General features: G+C 39.4%; 2 protein-coding genes across 6 annotated transcripts in view; one reads left to right on the top strand and one right to left on the bottom strand.

Moving 5' to 3' along the window:
• METTL8 (methyltransferase like 8) overlaps positions 1-1111 on the bottom strand; it is a 108848-nt gene extending 107737 nt beyond the window's left edge. For 2 of the 4 annotated variants that reach the window (XM_030916683.1, XM_030916687.1), the window contains exon 1: positions 783-1111. The gene's annotated coding sequence lies outside the window, so the exon portion shown is untranslated. The remainder of the gene's footprint in view (positions 1-782) is intronic. The other 2 variants (XM_030916682.1, XM_030916685.1) reach the window with 2 other exon arrangements.
• A 46-nt stretch (positions 1112-1157) lies between these two features.
• DCAF17 (DDB1 and CUL4 associated factor 17) overlaps positions 1158-18200 on the top strand; it is a 56267-nt gene continuing 39224 nt past the window's right edge. For both annotated transcript variants that reach the window (XM_030916681.1, XM_010377608.2), the window contains exons 1-5: positions 1158-1608; positions 2018-2121; positions 10554-10644; positions 14677-14813; positions 15881-15959. In XM_030916681.1, the coding sequence (XP_030772541.1) occupies positions 1483-1608; positions 2018-2121; positions 10554-10644; positions 14677-14813; positions 15881-15959 (537 nt within the window). In that variant the 5' untranslated portion in view covers positions 1158-1482. The remainder of the gene's footprint in view (positions 1609-2017; positions 2122-10553; positions 10645-14676; positions 14814-15880; positions 15960-18200) is intronic.

Below are 18200 nucleotides of genomic sequence, written 5' to 3'. Positions count from 1 at the left end.
TATCCCCTCAGCTCAGGGTGCAAGGTGGGAACTAACCCTTGCACACGAGGACATTCCATCGCAGGGAGCACTCACACCCACACTCAGGACAAACAGACAAGGCCAAGTCACCCAGCCTGCGCTGAGATGTGGGAGGCAGTACCCTGGGGCACCTGGTGAAAACCCATGTAGACGTGGGGAGAAGGGGCAAGGTCCACAAAAACAGTAGCCCCAGTAGGAACTTATTATTATTTTTTTCTTCTCAAGTTATACAAAATGATACTGAACGAAAAAATGCCATAAGAGACCCTGCTGTACTGTACTTTTTGCTCTGCCAGTCAGCACCTATGAACAAGAGGTAGCATGCCCACGTGGGAGATACAGCGGCACCACCCTTAAAGGACTTAGAGCAAGGCAGTGGGACACATGTGGTACGTGCTTGCTGAAAGTTTAGTGTGCTGGGAACTTTGAACACACGGCAGGGCTAAAGTGTATCTTTTACTTAGAGACATCGACAAGGAATATCTTAGGCCGTCCAATAAGAATGTAAGCATTTCATATTTTATTCCCTATAAAGAAAAAAGAAGTGGAGACGAGAGGAAAGAAAATGAAGCAATGATCGCAAAACCAGCCAGAGTCCCGGCAGGCCACCCAAGGACTGGCCTCCGGGAAAGAGTAACTCAGTACCAGTTTGGAGGGTGAAACTAAGAGTGAATGGGAAGCCATCATCTTCCTAATACAAAAGCACAGTTTACCGTCCCTCTCAGCCAACGTGCGGCTGAAGGGAAAGCCGCGGGGCGTACCTTTAGCACGGGACGCTGCTTTGGGGGGATCGCCCACGACACAGCGCCCCTCCTGGCACCTGGCCAGAACCTTCCAGGGCGAAGGTCAGGTGCCGAGAGGCTTGCGGGTACCGGGGCAGTGAGGGACGGATTCCTAAGTGCAGGGCGCACACACGAAGCGGAGACCTGAAAGCGGGAGCATCGCGTCCCCAAGGATCTGCCCAGCGAGCCACTGGCAGCGCAGAACCGCGCGCCTGCTAGACAGCGCAGCCTGCGCGGGCCGGAGGAGGCGGGGCCGCGGCTGGCAGAGGCGGGGCCGGGCAAGCCCCCGCTCCCAGCCGCCTGACGGGAATTGTAGTTCCTGGGAGAAGCCAGGCTGCCTCACGAGGCACTGGGAACTACATTTCCCGGTGAGAGAGCGGCTCCGGCCGGTCGCGCCGTACCGGAGCGTCGCACTGTTAGCGGCCAGAGAGCCTGGGAGGGGCAGATCGAAAAGGGAGTACTTCTTCCCTCCTCCCCGTGCTCTGGCGGTGCAAGAGGCTCTGCTTTCCCTCGCCCCGCCGTCGGGTGCCCCCTACCCGCCTCCCAGTGTCAGCTTTTCCTGGGCCCCGCCAGGAAAGTCTGGGCGTGGAAATTCGGAGGCAGCAGCGGCTGGCCAGCACGGGAGTGTGGGGCGAGCCCCTCAGCGGCCCAGCCTACACAGGGTCCGGCCCGCGCCTCCATGGGCCCGACCCGGAAGCCCAACGTGTGCCGCCGGCTGAGTCGCCGGGCTCTGGGCTGCTTCTCGCGCGACGCAGGCGTGGTGCAGAGGACCAACCTGGGCATCCTGCGGGCGCTGGTGTGCCAGGTGACCGCCCGCCGGCCAGGGCGGGACGGAGGGCCGCGGGCGCCTGGAGGCCGAGCCTCCTGAGGAGATGTGGTTTTAACGCGCTTGGGCCCCCCTTTATAGGGTCACTTGTGATGGGGAGGAGGATACAAGCCCGGAATCTGGGAGATTAGTTAATAGGTGGTAATAGGGCCACCAGATGTTTTTAGTTTTACGCTTCTTATGTCTTACCTGGGAACAATTATTCTAATAGTTGGTCACCTCATTAATCCAAAACATGAGGACAGAGTCGAGGAAGGATGCAAAATAATGTTTTTAAATAACATAGGTGAAATTATATTGCTTTGAAAATTTAAAATTCAACTTAAAATTGGTGCACAGTGGAAGCCTAAGAATTCTTTCCTAAACGGAAATTCTTTGTGTCTTTTAGGAAAGTACTAAATTTAAGAATGTTTGGACAACTCATTCCAGGTCACCTATAGCCTATGAGAGAGGAAGAATATATTTTGATAATTATCGGCGCTGTGTCAGCAGGTAACTTTTTATTGATAGTTTTGCTGTAATTCGCCTCACTGTTGATCTTAACTAATTCGTATAGAACCACATGCCTACATTAGTGCCTACTGAAATAAAATGAAAAAATGGGTCCAAAATAAGAGTAGGGAGTAAAAAATGCACGTGATTTTAAAATCTTGTTGAAGTTGCAGGTATCATTTTTGTAAATACCAACTTAAAGCAAAACTATAGTGCAGGCAAAACCATAGATTGTTCAGAGTACTGTTTAGTATTTTATTCTACTTACACCACAGTCAAGAAATTCAGTTGCCGACCAAATAATTAGATGCTGCTTTGGAGAACTGATGGATTGTGTTTTGGAAGTACTTGCCTTTTTTTTTTTTTTTTTAAGAGACATTTTTTCAAACAAAAGCCTAGTATTTAGAGATCCAAAATGTTTCACAGTCAACCTCATCCACAACTGTCCAACATGAGGGGGGAAGGAAAGCCACAATGTATCCCCATATGTTCATTACCCAGATTCAAAAACTATCAAGATTTGCCACATTTGCTTTATCTAACCCACTTTTCCTTTTGCATTACCTCTTTTAAAGCATATTCTAAACATACATCAGTTTGCATTTTTTTAAAAATGGGCATTTTCTTTTTAAAGGCTTTATTAGGATATAATTCACATACCATATTATTTACCCATTTAAAGTGTACATTTCAATAATTTTTAGTACATTCACAGATGCATGTAATCACTACCACAGTTAATTTTAGAGCATTTTCATCACCTCAAAATAGAACCATGTACCTTTCAGCAATCACTTCAATACCACCATTACCCTGAGCCCTAAGCAACCACTAGTCTGTTTTCTGTCTGTAGATTCACCTATTCTGGACTTTTCATATAAATGGAATCATATAATATGTGGTCTTTTGTGACTGGCTTTTTCCCTTTGCGTGTTTTCAAGGTTCATCCATGTTGTCACATGCATCAGAATTCCTTTATAAAGTTGAATAATACTGCATTGTATCAGTTACCACATTTTACTTATCCATTTATCAGTTGTTAGACATTGGTGTTTCTACCTTTTAGCTATTATAAATAATGCTGCTATAAACATTTCCATGTAAGTTTTTATGTGGGCATTTATTTTCAGTTGTGGATTATACCTAGGAATGGAATTGGTAGGTCGTAAGGTTATATTGTAACTGCGTTTAATAGTTGGAAGAACTACCATATGCTTTTCTAAAGTGGTAGTACCATTTTATGTTCCCATAAGCAGTATATGAGGGTTCTGATTTTTGCACATTCTTGTCAACACTTGATGTGTGACACACAGCATCTCACTATGGTTTTGATTCCATTTTCCTGATGTCTAGTGATGTCAGGCATCTTTTCTTGTGCATGTTGGCCATTTGTATGTTATTCTTTGGAGAAATGTTTGGTTAGATATTTTGTCCATTTGTAAATTTTTTTTTTTTTACAAAAATCCTTACATATTTTAGATACAAGTCCCTTATCAGATATATGATTTACAAATACTTTCTCCCATTGTGTAGATTGTCTTTTTACTTTTCTAATGTTGTTGTTTGAAACACAGAGAGGTTAATTTTGTTTGTTTTTTTTTTTTTTGAGACAGTGTTTCACCCTTGTCGCCCAGGCTGGAGTGCAATGGTGTGATCTCGGGTCACTGCAGTCTCCGCCTCCCGGGTTCAGGTGATTCCCTTGCCTCAGCCTCCCGAATAGCTGGGACTACAGGCATGCGCCACCACGCCTGGCTGATTTTGTATTTTTAGTAGAGATTGGGTTTTTCCATTTGGCCAGGCTGGTCTCGAACTCCCAACCTCAGGAGATCCGGCAGCCTCGGCCTCCCAAAGTGGTGGGATTACAGGTGTGAGCCACTGCGCCCAGCCACAGAGAGGTTAATTTTGATGAAGTCCAATTTATGTAAATTTTTTTCATTACTCATGCTTTTGGTGTCATATCTAAGAATCCATTGCAAAATTTGAGGTCATGAAGATTTGCCCCTAGGTTTTTTTCTAAAGGGTTTATAGTTTTAGCTCATGTTTAGGTGGTTGATCCCACTTGGAGTTAATTTTAGTATATGATATAAGGTAGGTATCCAACTCCATTTTTTTTAAACATGTGACTGTACATTTGTCCCAACACCATTTATTATAAAGACTTTTCTTTCTTCACTGCAAGGCCTTGCCACGCTTGTCAAAAATCAGTTGACCATGGACACTTTTGGATTTATTTCTGGACGTTCAAGTCTATTCCACTGATCTGTATGTCTGTCCTTATGTCAGTACCACATTGTCTTGATAACTGCTTCTCTGTTATTTCTTCTTTAAATGCTTGGTGAAATTAACCATTGAAAGCATCTGGGTTTGGCACCTTCTGTTTTGGTAGGTTGTTCATTATTGATTACATTTCTTTAATAGATACAGACATATTCAAGTTATCTAATTCTCCTTGGGTAAATTTTGATAGATTGTGTCTTTCGAGGAATTCATCTAAATTATCCAAACTTGTGAGCCTACACTTATTCATAATGTTTCTTTATTACTGTTTTAATGCCCATGAGATCGATAGTGACAGCCACTCTTTAATTTCTCATATTAGTAATCAATTTTGTTGACCTTTTCAAAAAAACAGCTTTTGGTTTTGTTGATTTTCTCTATTGATTTTTGGTTTTCAATTTTACTACTTTCTGACTAATTTTTATTATTTCTTTGCTTACTTTGGTTTTAATTTGCTCTTCTTGTACTAGTTTCCTAAGGTAGAAATTAGATTACTGATTTTAAGTCTTTCTCCTTTTCTGCATATGCACTTACTGCTATACCTTTTCTTCTAAGCGTTGTTTTTGTTGCATCCCACAAATGTTGATATGTTGTATATGCATTTTCATTTAGTTCAAAATATTTTTAAATTTCTCCTGAGATTTCTTTGACCCATGTGTTATTTAGATATGTGTTGTTCACTCTCCAAATATATTGGGATTTTCCAGTTATCATTGTTTTATTGATTTGCGGTTTAATACCACTGTGACCTGAGAGCATACTTTATATTAGTTCTAGTCTTTTAAATTTGTTAAGGTGTCTTTTATGGCTCAGAATGTGGTCTATCTTGGTGAATGTTTCGTGTAAGCTTGAGAAGAATGTGTATTCTGCTGTCGTTGGATGAGATGCTGAGTTGACTGATGGTACCTTGCAGTTTAAGTATATGCGTAATTACTAACTTTCTGCCAGCTGGAGATGTTCATTACTGATGAGTGTTGAAATCTCTATCATAGTGAGTGGATTTATCTATTTCTCCTTGCATTTCTATCCGTGTTTGCCATATTGTGTTTTGATACTCTGTTGTTAGATGCATATATATTAAAGATTGTTATGCCTTCTTGGAGAATTGACACCTTTTTCATTATCTTATGCCCACTTAATCCTTGGTAATTTTCCTTGCCAAATTCGACTTTGTCTGAAATTAGTATAGCTACTCCAGCTTTCTTTTGTTTAATGTTTGCACATTGTATCTTTTGCCATTACTTTACTTTTAATCTATCTGTGCCTTTTTTTTTCCCACAAAGTGAGCATCTGACTGTGTCTCCTAGGCTGGAATGCAGTGGCACAATCATAGCTCACTGTAACCCTGACCTCCTGGACTGAAGCAGTCCGACCACCTCAGCCTCCCAAGTAGCTAGGACTATAGGCATGTGGCTATTTTTAAAACAATTTTTTTAGAAATAGGGGTCTCAGTCGTGCTGTGTTGCCCAGGCTGATCTCATACTCCTGACCTCAAGTAATCCTCCCACCTCAGCCTCTGCTGAGGATTACAGACATGAGCCACCAGAACACTTCAGGTATTTCACGTCTCTCACTACTTGCTCTTACGTTCTCTGAGGAGAAATCCAAGTTAATTCTTATTGTTCCCCCTATGTAGTTAAGGTACTTTTTTTTCATCTGGCTTCTTTCAAGATTTTCTCTTCACTTTTGAATTTCTGCAGTTTGAATATGCTTCCCAGATTTGTGGCTTGATGTCTGTCAGTTTTGGAAAATTCTCAGCCATTATTACTTCAAATATTTATTTTTCTCTCATTTTCTTCCTCCTGGTATTCCCATTATGTGGATGTTTCATACCTTCTCCAATTTTCCCATAGTACTTGAATATTCTGTTCTACTTTTTCTTTCTTTTTCCTCTTTTATTCCTCAGCTTGGGAAGTTTCTGTTGACCTATCTTTAAACTCACTGATTCTTTCCTTGGCTGCATACAGTCTACTGATGACTGTTAAAGGCATTCTTCATTTCTCTTATGGTGTTTTTTGATTTCTAGTATTTCTTTTTTTTCTTTTCTTTTTTTTCGAATTTTTATCTCTGCTTAATTTGCCCATCTTTTCTTGCATGGTGTCCACTTTTCCCATCCCTGATCCTGTTAATCAGCTATTTAATTAGTTTAGAAATGAGGTCTTGTGACCAGGTGCGGAGGCTCACACCTGTGATCTCACACTTTGGGAGGTCTAGGCAGGCAGATCACTTGAGGCCATGAGTTCGAGACCAGCTTGGCCAACATGACGAAACCCCATCTCTACTAAAAAAACAAAAATTAGCTGGGCATCATGGCACATACCCATAATCCCAGCTACTCCAGAGGCCAAGGCAGAAGAATTGCTTGAACCCAGGAGGTGGAGGTTGCAGTGAGTTGTGATTGTGTGCCCCTGCACTCCAGCCTGGATAATAGAGCGAGACTCAAAAAAGAAAACCCCAAAAAACCCCAAACAAACAATAAAAAACAAGAAATGAGGCCTTGCTTTGTTGCCCAGGCTGGAGTGCAGTGGCTTTTCACAGGTATGATCATGGTGCACTGTAGCCCCAAACTCCTACACTCCAGTGATCCTCCTCCCTCAGCCTCCTGAGTATAGCTGGAACTACAGTCGCATATCATCGCACCTGGCTTAATCATAGTTATTTTAATTTCCTGGTCTGCTAATTCTAAAATCTCTATGATATCTGAATCCAGTTCTGATGTTTGTTTTGTTTCTTCAAACTTTTGTATTTTGCCTGTTAGCATCATCACACCTGGCTTAATCATAGTTATTTTAATTTCCTGGTCTGCTAATTCTAAAATCTCTGCCATATCTGAATCCAGTTCTGATTGTTTTCTTTCTTCAAACTTTTGTATTTTGCCTGTCAGCATGCCTTGTGATTTTTTTGGTTGAGGGCTATGTATGATATATTGGATAGGCCAGGCACAGTGGCTCACCCCTGTCATCCCAGCACTTTTGGAGGCCAAGGTCTGGGGATTGCTTGAGTCCAGGAGTTCAAGACCAGCCTAGGCAACATGGCAAAACCCCATCTCTACAAAAAGTCTCAACATTAGCCGGGCATGGTGGCACACACCTTAGTCCCAGCTACCAGGGAGTATGAGGTGGGAGGATCGCTTGAGCCCGGGAGGTCAAGGCTGCACGAGCCATGAGCATGCCACTGTACTCCAGCCTGAGCAACAGAGCGAGATTCTGTCTCAAAAAAGAATTTACAAATTTAATATATATTGGATTAAAAGAATTGAAGTAAATAGGCATTTAGAGTGAGATTTTGTGTTTATCTGAGTAGGAGTTTGGCTATGATTATTGTTTGTTGTAGCTGTGGGTATCGGAGGTTAAAATTTCCTCTAGTGTCCTTATTTTTGTCTCCCGCATTGTTGGCTCCAGTGGCTTGTTCCTGGGCTTATGTTCCTGGAAAGCTGTGATTGTCAGTATCCACCTTTCTCTCCAGTTTTGGAGGCAGCAGTTTGCCCTGTGACCTCAATTCTCTGATGGATCTAGGAAGAATTATGGATTTTCAGATTGTTCTGCGTTTTTCGTCTTGTGTGGACAGACAGGAGTGGCACTTCCAGGCTGTTTTCATCTTGGACTGGAAACCAGAATTTAGAGAGAATAATCAGCTTTTGAGATTTGTTCTAACCCCAAGAGGGCTCTGTCCTGCTATCTTTTTCTGGTGATTTCTGGCAAATTAGCCAGCCTACAGTTTAGCCTATATCTCCAATTAGTCTACCAATCTCCTCCCATTTGCCTTTCATCACAAACTCCACAGGTTTTGTGAGTGCTCTTAGGCCTTAACTTCTCCACACTGTGTTGCAAATGAAGTTAGTTTTTCTGGAAAGAGCTGCAGAGCTATCTGTTTTATGGCCTGCTTCTCCCCTCCTGCACAGTTTCTGAGCTAAGGGTCTTTAGCTGGTTGTGGGAGTCAATGCCATGCTTCTCTCTGAGTGACTCCCCTACTAGAAGCTGAGCACTTGGAGTTGAGGAAACACTGGCCTCAGATCTTCTCAGCTTGTCTCTGTCAGTATAGGACCACTATTTTCTAAGGAGGAATAAAGCCAATTAGGGCCTCAGTATCCTCAGCTGTGCTACATCCAAGGTAGATCCTCCATCCCATGAATAGGGGCTGGGTGGAAGAAGGGAGCCCCACCTCTTGACTGTACTGACCCAGGACTCAGCCCCAGCAATAGGCAGCTGGGGACTGATGAGAAATGCTGTCATCCTGGAATACAGGGAGCCTTGTCCTCTTGCCTGCACCAGTCTGGAGTGGAGTTTCCATCTTGCTGAGCTGGGATTGGGAAGGAAGGGACTATGTCCTGATTCAGACACCACAGACTCACTATTCCTACCTAGCAGTAGGTTTTCTTGAATAAATGTTTCTTCATATGCTGTATGTCCCCAGGACCATTTGCAGAGACTTTAAAGAGTTGTCCTTTTATGATTTTCACCAGTTTTGCCAAAGAGTTTGTCCACAGAGTTCTTCATGCCCTCATGCTGGAAGTGGAAATCTGGACATGTTCTTATTTTGTCATGTCATTATCACACCTAGAAAAATGAGCAACAATGACAGAAATGATCATTTAATGTCAAGTTTGTAACTTCCACGATTTAAAGATACCTGCTTTAACTTAAAAAAAAATTAGAGTAAGTGGTGTTCATTAGTGTTCTAATGATTAAATATTATTGAGTTATTTAATGTACAGGAGTGTTTTATCTACAGATTATAATCGCATATGAAGTTGCCTTCATTCCTGTGAAACTGTTTGGTTTAAACTTTTGAATCAGTGAGAGAATGTCAAAGAGATATAATAAAATTATAGCCTGAAAATTGTTTCTCTTTCAACAGTAATTTAATTTCAAAGTTCATTTGAAAAAATGAAAAGGGGCCGGGTGTGGTGGCTCATGCCTGTAATCCCAGCACTTTGGGAGGCCGGGGCAGGCAGATTGCGAGGTCAGGAGTTCAAGACCAGCCTGACCAACATGGTGAAACCCTATCTCTACTAAAAGTACAAAATACAAATATTAGCTGGGTGTGGTGGCATGCACTTGTAATCCTAGCTACTGAGGAGGCTGAGACAGGAGAATCGCTTGAACCTGGGAAGCAGAGGTTGTGGTGAACCGAGATAGCGCCATTGCACTCCAGCCTGGGAGACAGAGTAAGACTTGGTCTCAAAAAGAGAAGTGCCAGGTGAAGTGGCTCACATCTGTAATCCCAACACTTCGGGAGGCTGAGGCAGGTGGATTACTTGAGTCCAGGAGTTCAAGACCATCCTGGGCAACATGGCAAAATCCCGCCTCTACAAAAAATATAAAAATTAGCCAAGCGTAGTAGCATGAGCTTGTAGTCCCAGTTACTTGAGAGGCTGAGGCAGGATGATTACATGAGTCTGGGAGGTGGAGGTTGAAGTGAGCTAAGATCATGCCACTGCACTCCAGTCTGGACAACAGAGCGAGAGACTATCTCAAAAAAAAAAAAAAGAAACAAGCAAAATAAAGTAAAATTAAACATTTGTGATCACATCTCAATGAATCAGAGAAGTATGAATTAAAAGAGACTATTTTTCACATCAAAGATATAGCATTCAATATTGGCAGAAGTATAAACTTAACGTTTCTGAAAAGTAATTTGGGAGTAAAGAAAAAGCTATAAAGGATTTTTGTTGTTGTTGTTGTTGTTTGTTTTTTGTTTTTTTTTAATCCACTAGTTTTCATCCTAAAATAATGGGACCCTTTTTATCCAGTAATTTTCATTTTAAATATCAGAACAATAGTTTTTGATCTTGATGGAATTCAGATATTCTTAGTAAATGTTCAGAGGTAAAGAAAGAATTTAATATGAAACAGCTTTGGAAAACAATGTACAGGTACATATATGTATATAAACCAGAAGGAAATGAACCGAAATGTTAATAAGGGTTATTTTTGGCAGTTTTACAGTGTTGTAAACTGTGTTAATCTTGTTATATTTTTAAGATTTTTTTCTATGAATTATGTGATCAGAAAAAATACTAACATTTAGTTAAGAAGAGGAAAGCAAATGTGCCTTGGTATTTCACATCTCTGAATAAAAGTAGTCTCTCAAACCTGAACAAATACTGTCTTGGTTATCAAGAATAATAATCATTTATTTTTGTTTTTTCCCAGTGTTGCATCTGAGCCAAGAAAACTTTATGAAATGCCAAAATGTTCCAAATCAGAAAAAATAGAGGATGCTTTATTATGGGAATGCCCAGTGGTAAGATTTGTTTTTAGAACATTTGTTTATAAAGCAGTTTTAGCCTAGAAGAACCGGTTATTATTAACATATTGCATAAAAGAATACAACTTAAATATCATAGTGACTCTTGCATCTTTAAAGCAATCAAGATGAGATATATCTTTTATTTTCCTCGTGAAATAATTTCTGTATTAAAAGTACTAATATTATGAATGTGTTTTTAAAATTAGATAGAATTTTTTTAGACCCTGAAAACTAGAAAGTTATAATCGATTAAAAGTTATATAAGCAGCATAAGCTTATGTATAATTATCTTAGTGTTTAAGAGATCATTCCATTCAATATACTGAAACAATAACAAAGTATTTAGATCAACACTTATTTTACGTGAATGTTGTTAGGAAAATAATAAAGATAAAGTAATAGGATAAGCTCATTTTCATAAGACTAGCTTTGCCTGGGTGTATATTTTTCAGAACGCTGTTTTCATGGACTATTAACAGGTGCCAGAGGAATTAGGGAGAATTGGGCTGTGAAAAACTAAGTTTGGGACATACTGAGTTTGAGAACTTAAACATGTTTATTGATAGAATTACTTCTCAGAGCCTTTAATAATAATAATAATAATAATAATACAAATAGGTATGATGATTGTCAAGCCATTTCCCCAAATTCTTTTGATCATAGAACTTCCTTGTTTGAGGAATATTTCTAAATACAGGTTGAGCATCCCTAATCTGAAAATCTGAAATCCGACATGCTCCAAAATTCAAAACTTTTTGAATACCGACATGATGCCACAGGTGGAAAATTTTACACCTGACCTCATGTGACAGGCACAAAATTTAAAATATTATGTAAAATTATCTTCAGGCTACATGTATAAGATATATATGAAACATAAATGAATTTTGTATCTAGACTTGGGTCCCATCCCCAAGATACCTCGTTATGTGTATGCAAATATCCCAAAATCCAAAGAAATTCAGAGCTGAAACACTTCTGGTCCCAAGCGTTTCAGTAGGAAAAGGGATAATCAACCTGTATTTGTTTTCTATAGGATCAGTGCTTATTCTAAGAAATGCCCTTAGGAAATACTACAGCAGATTAATCAGGTCTTTGAATCTGATTGGTTGTCCTTTACGAAAAACGGAACTCATAATATGTGACCAAAAATAATTTTTAAAGGATAAGAGGCTATACGTTAAATTTACTGTTAATGTTTTTTTCAGGCTATCATTTTTACATAACGTTTTAGTTTTCTGGGGCTGCTGCTTTTTCTCTGAATGCTTATTGTCTGTTTATTGAAGGCTCCTATTTAAAAATTAGAAAGCTTTTAAACCTATGTTTTCTTCTTCAACTCCTTATTGAAAGCTGAAAATAACTGTCATGCCTTTAGCAATTTAAAGCTTTTTGATCCATTTTCATTGGAGAGTATGGGGGAAGATGACAGATTTCTTAATTGAGAGAGTTTTTAATACCCTAGTATAAAACACCAAAAATTTAGTAACCTAATGCCTATTCTCACCGTTTTGTTTGTTTGTTTGTTTGTTTGTTTGTTTTGAGACGGTCTCCCTTTGTTGCCCAGGCTGGAGTGCAGTGGCATGATCTCGGCTCACTGCAACCTCCGCCTCCCAGGTTCAAACAATTCTCCTGCCTCAGCTTCCCAAATAGCTAGGACTACAGGCACCCACCACCATGCCCCGCTGATTTTTGTATTTTTAGTAGAGACGGGGTTTCTCCATGTTGGCCAGGCTGATCTTGAACTCCCGACCTCTCGTGATCCGCCCGCCTCGAACTCCCAAAGTTCTGGGATTACAGGCATGAGCCACCACGCCCGGCCCCTATTCTCACTTATTTTTAAACATTTTATTCTCATTTCAACTGCAGCAAGATTTTCTCTTAAGAAAAACCAGGAAGCATATTGAATTGTTGTTAACACACTGATATGAAACTACTTTTAAGTTAGTGTCCATCTTTTCCAAGACTCTGTGAATTACAACTTCTTGTTTAAGAACGTAGTTCAAATGTATTATATTTGCTGCTTCAAATTATTTTGATAGGCAAGATATAAATAGTGTATTTTTTAAAACTTAAAATTAAAAAAAAATGTTTTTTAAAACAGGGTCTTACTCTGTTGCCTAAGCTGGAGTCCAGTGGCACGATCACAGCCCACTGCAGCCTCTACCTCCTGGGCTCAAGTGACCCTTCCACTTGTGCCTCCTGAGTAACTGGGACTACAGGTGTGCACCACCAAACCCAGCTAATTTTTGTATTTTTTGTAGAGGTGGGGTTTCGTCATGTTGCCTAGGCTGGTCTTGAACTCCTGGGCTCAAGTGATCTGCCTGCCTTGGCCTCCCAAAGTGCTGGGATTACAAGTGTGAGCCACCACGCTTAGCCAAAAACTTTTAAATCTCCGTGAAACAACATTTAGATAAGACATTGTAAAATAAATGCATGTATATCATTGCCTTGAATCCAGTGTAAGACTTCAAGGGTTAATAAACTAAAAAAAAAAAAAGACCTAGCACACAAACAAAAACTATTTTTTTCTTAACATTTGAAAGGCAAGACAAATTTTTAGGGAGCATATATAAATAACTATGTCTTCATTTTTTTCTGTTCACTTTTTGGCCTACGCAGATACTAGATTAATTTCAGCTTTTCTTTTCTTTCTCTCTTTCTTTTTTTCTTTTTCTTTTTTTTTTCTTTTTCTTTTCTTTTCTTTTTTTTTTTTTTTTGAGATGGAGTCTACCTCTGTCACCAGGCTGGAGTGCAGTGGCACCATCTCGGCTCACTACAACCTCCACCTCCAGGATTCAAGCAATTCTCCTGCCTCAGCCTCCCAAGTAGCTGGGATTACAGGCACGCACCGCCACACCCAGCTAATTTTTGTATTTTTTATAGTAGAGATGGGGTTTCACCATGTTGGCCAGGCTGGTCTCCCATCTCTTGACCTCGTGACTCGGCCACCTCAGCCTCCCAAAGTGCTGGGATTACAGGCGTGAGCCACCGCACCTGGCTGCTGCTTTTTTCTTTCTTAACTAGAAACAGTGTCTAGTTAGTTGCCCAGGCTGATATCGAACTCCTGGGCTCAAGTAATCCTTCTGCCTCACTCTCTCAAAGTGCTGGGATTACAAGTGGGGACCACAACGCGCTTTTAGTCTACAAATTAAAGTAGAAAACTTTGCTTCTTTTTCTTCCTGCCTTAGACTTCCACCTTGTGGTGGCTCCTCAGTGACAGGAGTGCCCATGCAGCTATCCTCTCCCTTTTCTAGGGTAATTCATTGGTGACACAGGTCATCTTTCAAACCAGGTCCCATTTTCTGTACTTTGGCTATCTTATTGGTTTCTAGCTTTTCATTTGAGCTTAGGTCAGAACCACAGTGAATAATGGAGTAATTTGCATTTTGCCAGTTTTGACTTCCATCTAAAGGAAACAAGTCCTGTGGTAAAGGAAAAGGGGGCAATATGAATGTCTGTTCCAGCAGAGAACGCTTTTTTTTTTTTTTGAGACAGGCTCTCTGTCATCCAGGCTGGAGCGCAGTGGCACAGTCATCACTCACTGCAGCCTTGACTTCCCAGCCTCAAGTGATCTTCTTGCCTCAGTCTCCCAAGTAGTTGGGACTCCGGGCACTCACCACCATACTAATAGCAGAGGACTCTCAATCGCTGTGATATTATACATGATTTTAAGAGCTGTTATTATTGTTATTGTTATCACAGAAGTAGCATCATCATTATTCTTCTACTGTTATTATGACTAATATTTGTGAATACTTAATAAAATAATAACTAATACATAATAATAAATTATTTCAGGCCATGTTTAAGTGCTTTATGTGAATAAACTCAATAAGTGATGATGAAAATAATTTCCCACAATCCTGTCTTTCCTTGTCTTAATTCTCTATTTGGGCATTTAATCTTTCTTTTGTGGTTTATTTATTTGGCTATTTGAATATTTAGCTATTTTCTTTGGACATTGATTACTGCAAATTGTTCATGGCCAAGCAGTTTCATTTTTATATCTCTCTTTTTTTTTTTTAGGGAGATATACTTCCCAATTCATCAGATTATAAGTCCTCACTCATAGCACTGACTGCTCATAATTGGCTACTTCGTATATCAGCAACTACGGGAAAAATCCTTGAGAAAATATATCTTGCACCTTATTGCAAATTCAGGTATTTACTATGAGTTTATTATTCAAGATTTTATTTTAAAAATTTGAAACCTGTGGCCCAGGAAATTTCAAGCCTTTTTTCCCCTGTCAGTTTTCTAGTCCATACCAGATCTCAATTAATAAACCTATTTTTTTTTTCTCCCTTGATGACTACATTTAGAGGTCTGAGTAGAGACCCTTTATCATTTATCTTTTTTTTTTTTTTTCTTTTTTGAGACAAGGTCTTGCTCTGTCTCCCAGGCTGGAGTGCAGTGACCTAATCTCTGCTCACTGCAACCTGCACCTACTGGGTTCAAGCAATTCTCCTGCCTCAGCCTCCTGAGTAGCTGGGATTATGGATGTGTACCACCACGCCCAGCTACTTTTTGTATTTTTGGTAGAGACGAGGTTTCCCTATGTTGGCCAGGCTGGTCTCAACTCCCAACCTCAAGTGATCTGCCCACCTCAGCCTCCTAAAGTTCTGGGATTACAGATATGAGCCATCGCACCCAATTGTCATTTATCTTTGTATCCCTAGTAAGTAACTAACCTGTAGTAGTATAAATAAGCTTTAAAAAAAATTGCCTGTATTCCACAAATAGTATTTTCTATGTAAGATGCACTTTATGGTAGATTTTCCTGAAGGCTAGTCTGTTTCAGTTAAATTGTCTGCTGTATACAATCCAAGAACTGTTATTTTAACTATTAGTTTTATAAATTAGATGTAAATGTTTGGAGTGAATATGTTCATGGAATGTGTGAAAATAACATTTTTAGTGCTTTTTCTAACTTCCATTTTAAAGTAGAAATGATTGTTTTGTTTCCTAAGTTTTGAATACTCTTAGATCAAAAACAATTTTAATTCACCCATGCTCTAGAAAGATTAAAATTATGTGTATATTTAAATAGGGATATGTCCATATAGGGATATAGGGGAAATTTTTTTAGCTATTTATTTTTCAAAATAGATCACTTTGCTTTTATAATTTAAATAACTAAAAAATAGTTTACTTATAAAATGTAATATTTTGATTTTAAGTATAAGGAAACTGACCCAAATAAATAAACTTCTCTTCATTCTTTTAAAAGATACTTGAGCTGGGACACTCCTCAAGAAGTCATTGCAGTTAAGTCAGCTCAGAACAGAGGCTCAGTAGTGGCCCGGCAGGTATACATTTTTAAACATTCAATAAAATGTAGAATTTTTTTCATAGGAATTTGTCTGCAGATTTGTTAGGAAAAATCTAATGATCTTTTATTTCTGAAGCATGCTATAAAAGATAAGATTCATGGCAACCTGGATGGAATCGGAGACCATTATTCTAAGTGAAGTAATTAAGAAATGGAAAACCAGACGTTGTATTTTCTCATAAGTGAGACCTAAACTATGAGGATGCAAAGGCATAAGAATGATACAATTTACTTTGGAGACTCGGGGGGAAAAGGTGGGAGGTGGGTGAGGGATGAAACACTACATATTAGCATATGCCACTTGGTGATATGTGCACCAGAATCTGAGAAATCACCACTAAAGAACTTATTCATGTAACCCAACACCACCTGTTCCTCAAAAACCTATTGAAATAAGGTAATAATAAAAATATTTTTAAAAAGAAAAGTTGATGGGTAGATTTTTTTTCTGAAGCGTGCTATTTAAAAAGATTTTTCTCTCTCAAAGAATTATCCAGGATTTACTAAATTTTATAAAGTCTGGAAATTTATATCAAGAAACTTTTTGTTTCTATTGGTGATTTATGGGGAAATACTATGGAAAGCATTTATTGAGCACTTAAAAAATAGATATAGACTGCTTTTAGAGGTTTTCTGTTTCTTTGTACACCAGGACATCTAGAAAAATACTTATTTTCTGTCTCACCTTGGCAGAGTCTGTTGTAGTTCTTTCTCATTTTAAATTTGAACTACTTCAGCTTTTTCTCACTGGTGTCCTTGATTGCAAAACAGGCAGGCACTGATCTGAGATCTTTACCTGTATTTACTAATTTAATCTTCAGCACACTCCTTTCAGTAGATAGTTTCATCATCCCATTTTACAGATGAGGATTCTGAGCCCCAGAGAGGCTAAGTAACTTATCCAACATCATAGTGTTGGTAAGTGGTAGAACCTAGGCTCCAACTCAGGCAGTTTAGCTCCAGAGTCCCTGCTCTTATGCGCTATAACATGCTGCCCCTTCTTGAAATTTCTGTAATATGAACTGGCAGGTGAAGTTTATATATAATTCTAGCATAAAAAAAAAATTAAGTAGTTTCTCTAATTTTACCTTATTTGGATAACTACAGCAAGCATTTCCTTGTCAACCCTCCAGTGTATTCCCATACACGCTGTGTCTGTGAACTCTGCTTTTCATTCCTCTCTCATCTCTCTTGTCTACTTTTTCTGTATCCCCCTGAAGCCAAGCAAACTATTTGTTGGCTACTTCTACTGACTTTTTATCATGGTTATCTAAATGTTTTCCTACCCTTTAGTAATCCTTTCCAGTCACATTAATAACTTAACTGTATGCCTTTTATTGGAATCTCCTTACCCTTTTCCTGATTTATTTAGTATGACATCAAAGAGAAATGCTGTCTCTCTCTTAGTAATACTCCTCTCTTTATACTCTTACTCACTACCTTGCTTTTACTTTGGTAAAGGAAAATTCAGAAAAGTGGGGTAGTATAACAAAGTAGCAAAACAGTTTGCTCCTTTGAGAATTCTAAAGTGTCTTGTCTGATGTACCTTTTTAATAATTTAAATTGCTAAAGAGCAAGAATTTTTGTTTAGTTTTGTTTTGAGATGGAGTCTCGCTTTGTTGCCAGGCTAGAGTGTAGTGGCAAGATCTCAGCTCACTGCATCCTCCGCCTCCTGGGTTCAAGCAATTCTCCTGCCTCAGCCTCCTGAGTAGCTGGGACTACAGGCATGCACCACCACGCCCAGCTAATTTTTGTATTTTTAGTAGAAATGGGGTTTCACCATGTTGGCCAGGATGGTCTTGATCTCTTGACCTCATGATCTGCCCGCCTCGGCCTCCCAAAGTGCTGGGATTTACAGGCGTGAGCCACTGCGCCCAGCCAAGAATTTTTTTAAGTTTAATTCTATACATTATCATATATTAATGTTTTACATTTACCATCACCTGATAATGTTTATAAAAGTCTTGTCAGTATTTCTATATTCTGGACTGTTTTCCTACAGTCTCCAGCCAACAAGTAGTAGCTCTTAGTTGAGGCATATAAGCTGTACTTTTCCTTTGGGTTTAAGGAACACAGAAGGAGTCTGATTTACCTTGAAGATATTAGTTTAATAAAAACTTATTCCTTTCAAAGGGAGAGTCTTTTGGGCTTTAAGCATTACAATCTTTTTTGTTGTTTGTTTTCTAACTTTTATTTATAGTGGTTTTGATTGGTGGTT

The sequence above is a fragment of the Rhinopithecus roxellana genome, chromosome 14, assembly GCF_007565055.1.
Source record: "Rhinopithecus roxellana isolate Shanxi Qingling chromosome 14, ASM756505v1, whole genome shotgun sequence".
NCBI classification, from domain to species: domain Eukaryota; kingdom Metazoa; phylum Chordata; class Mammalia; order Primates; family Cercopithecidae; genus Rhinopithecus; species Rhinopithecus roxellana.
This window is presented reverse-complemented; position numbering and strand designations above follow the sequence as displayed.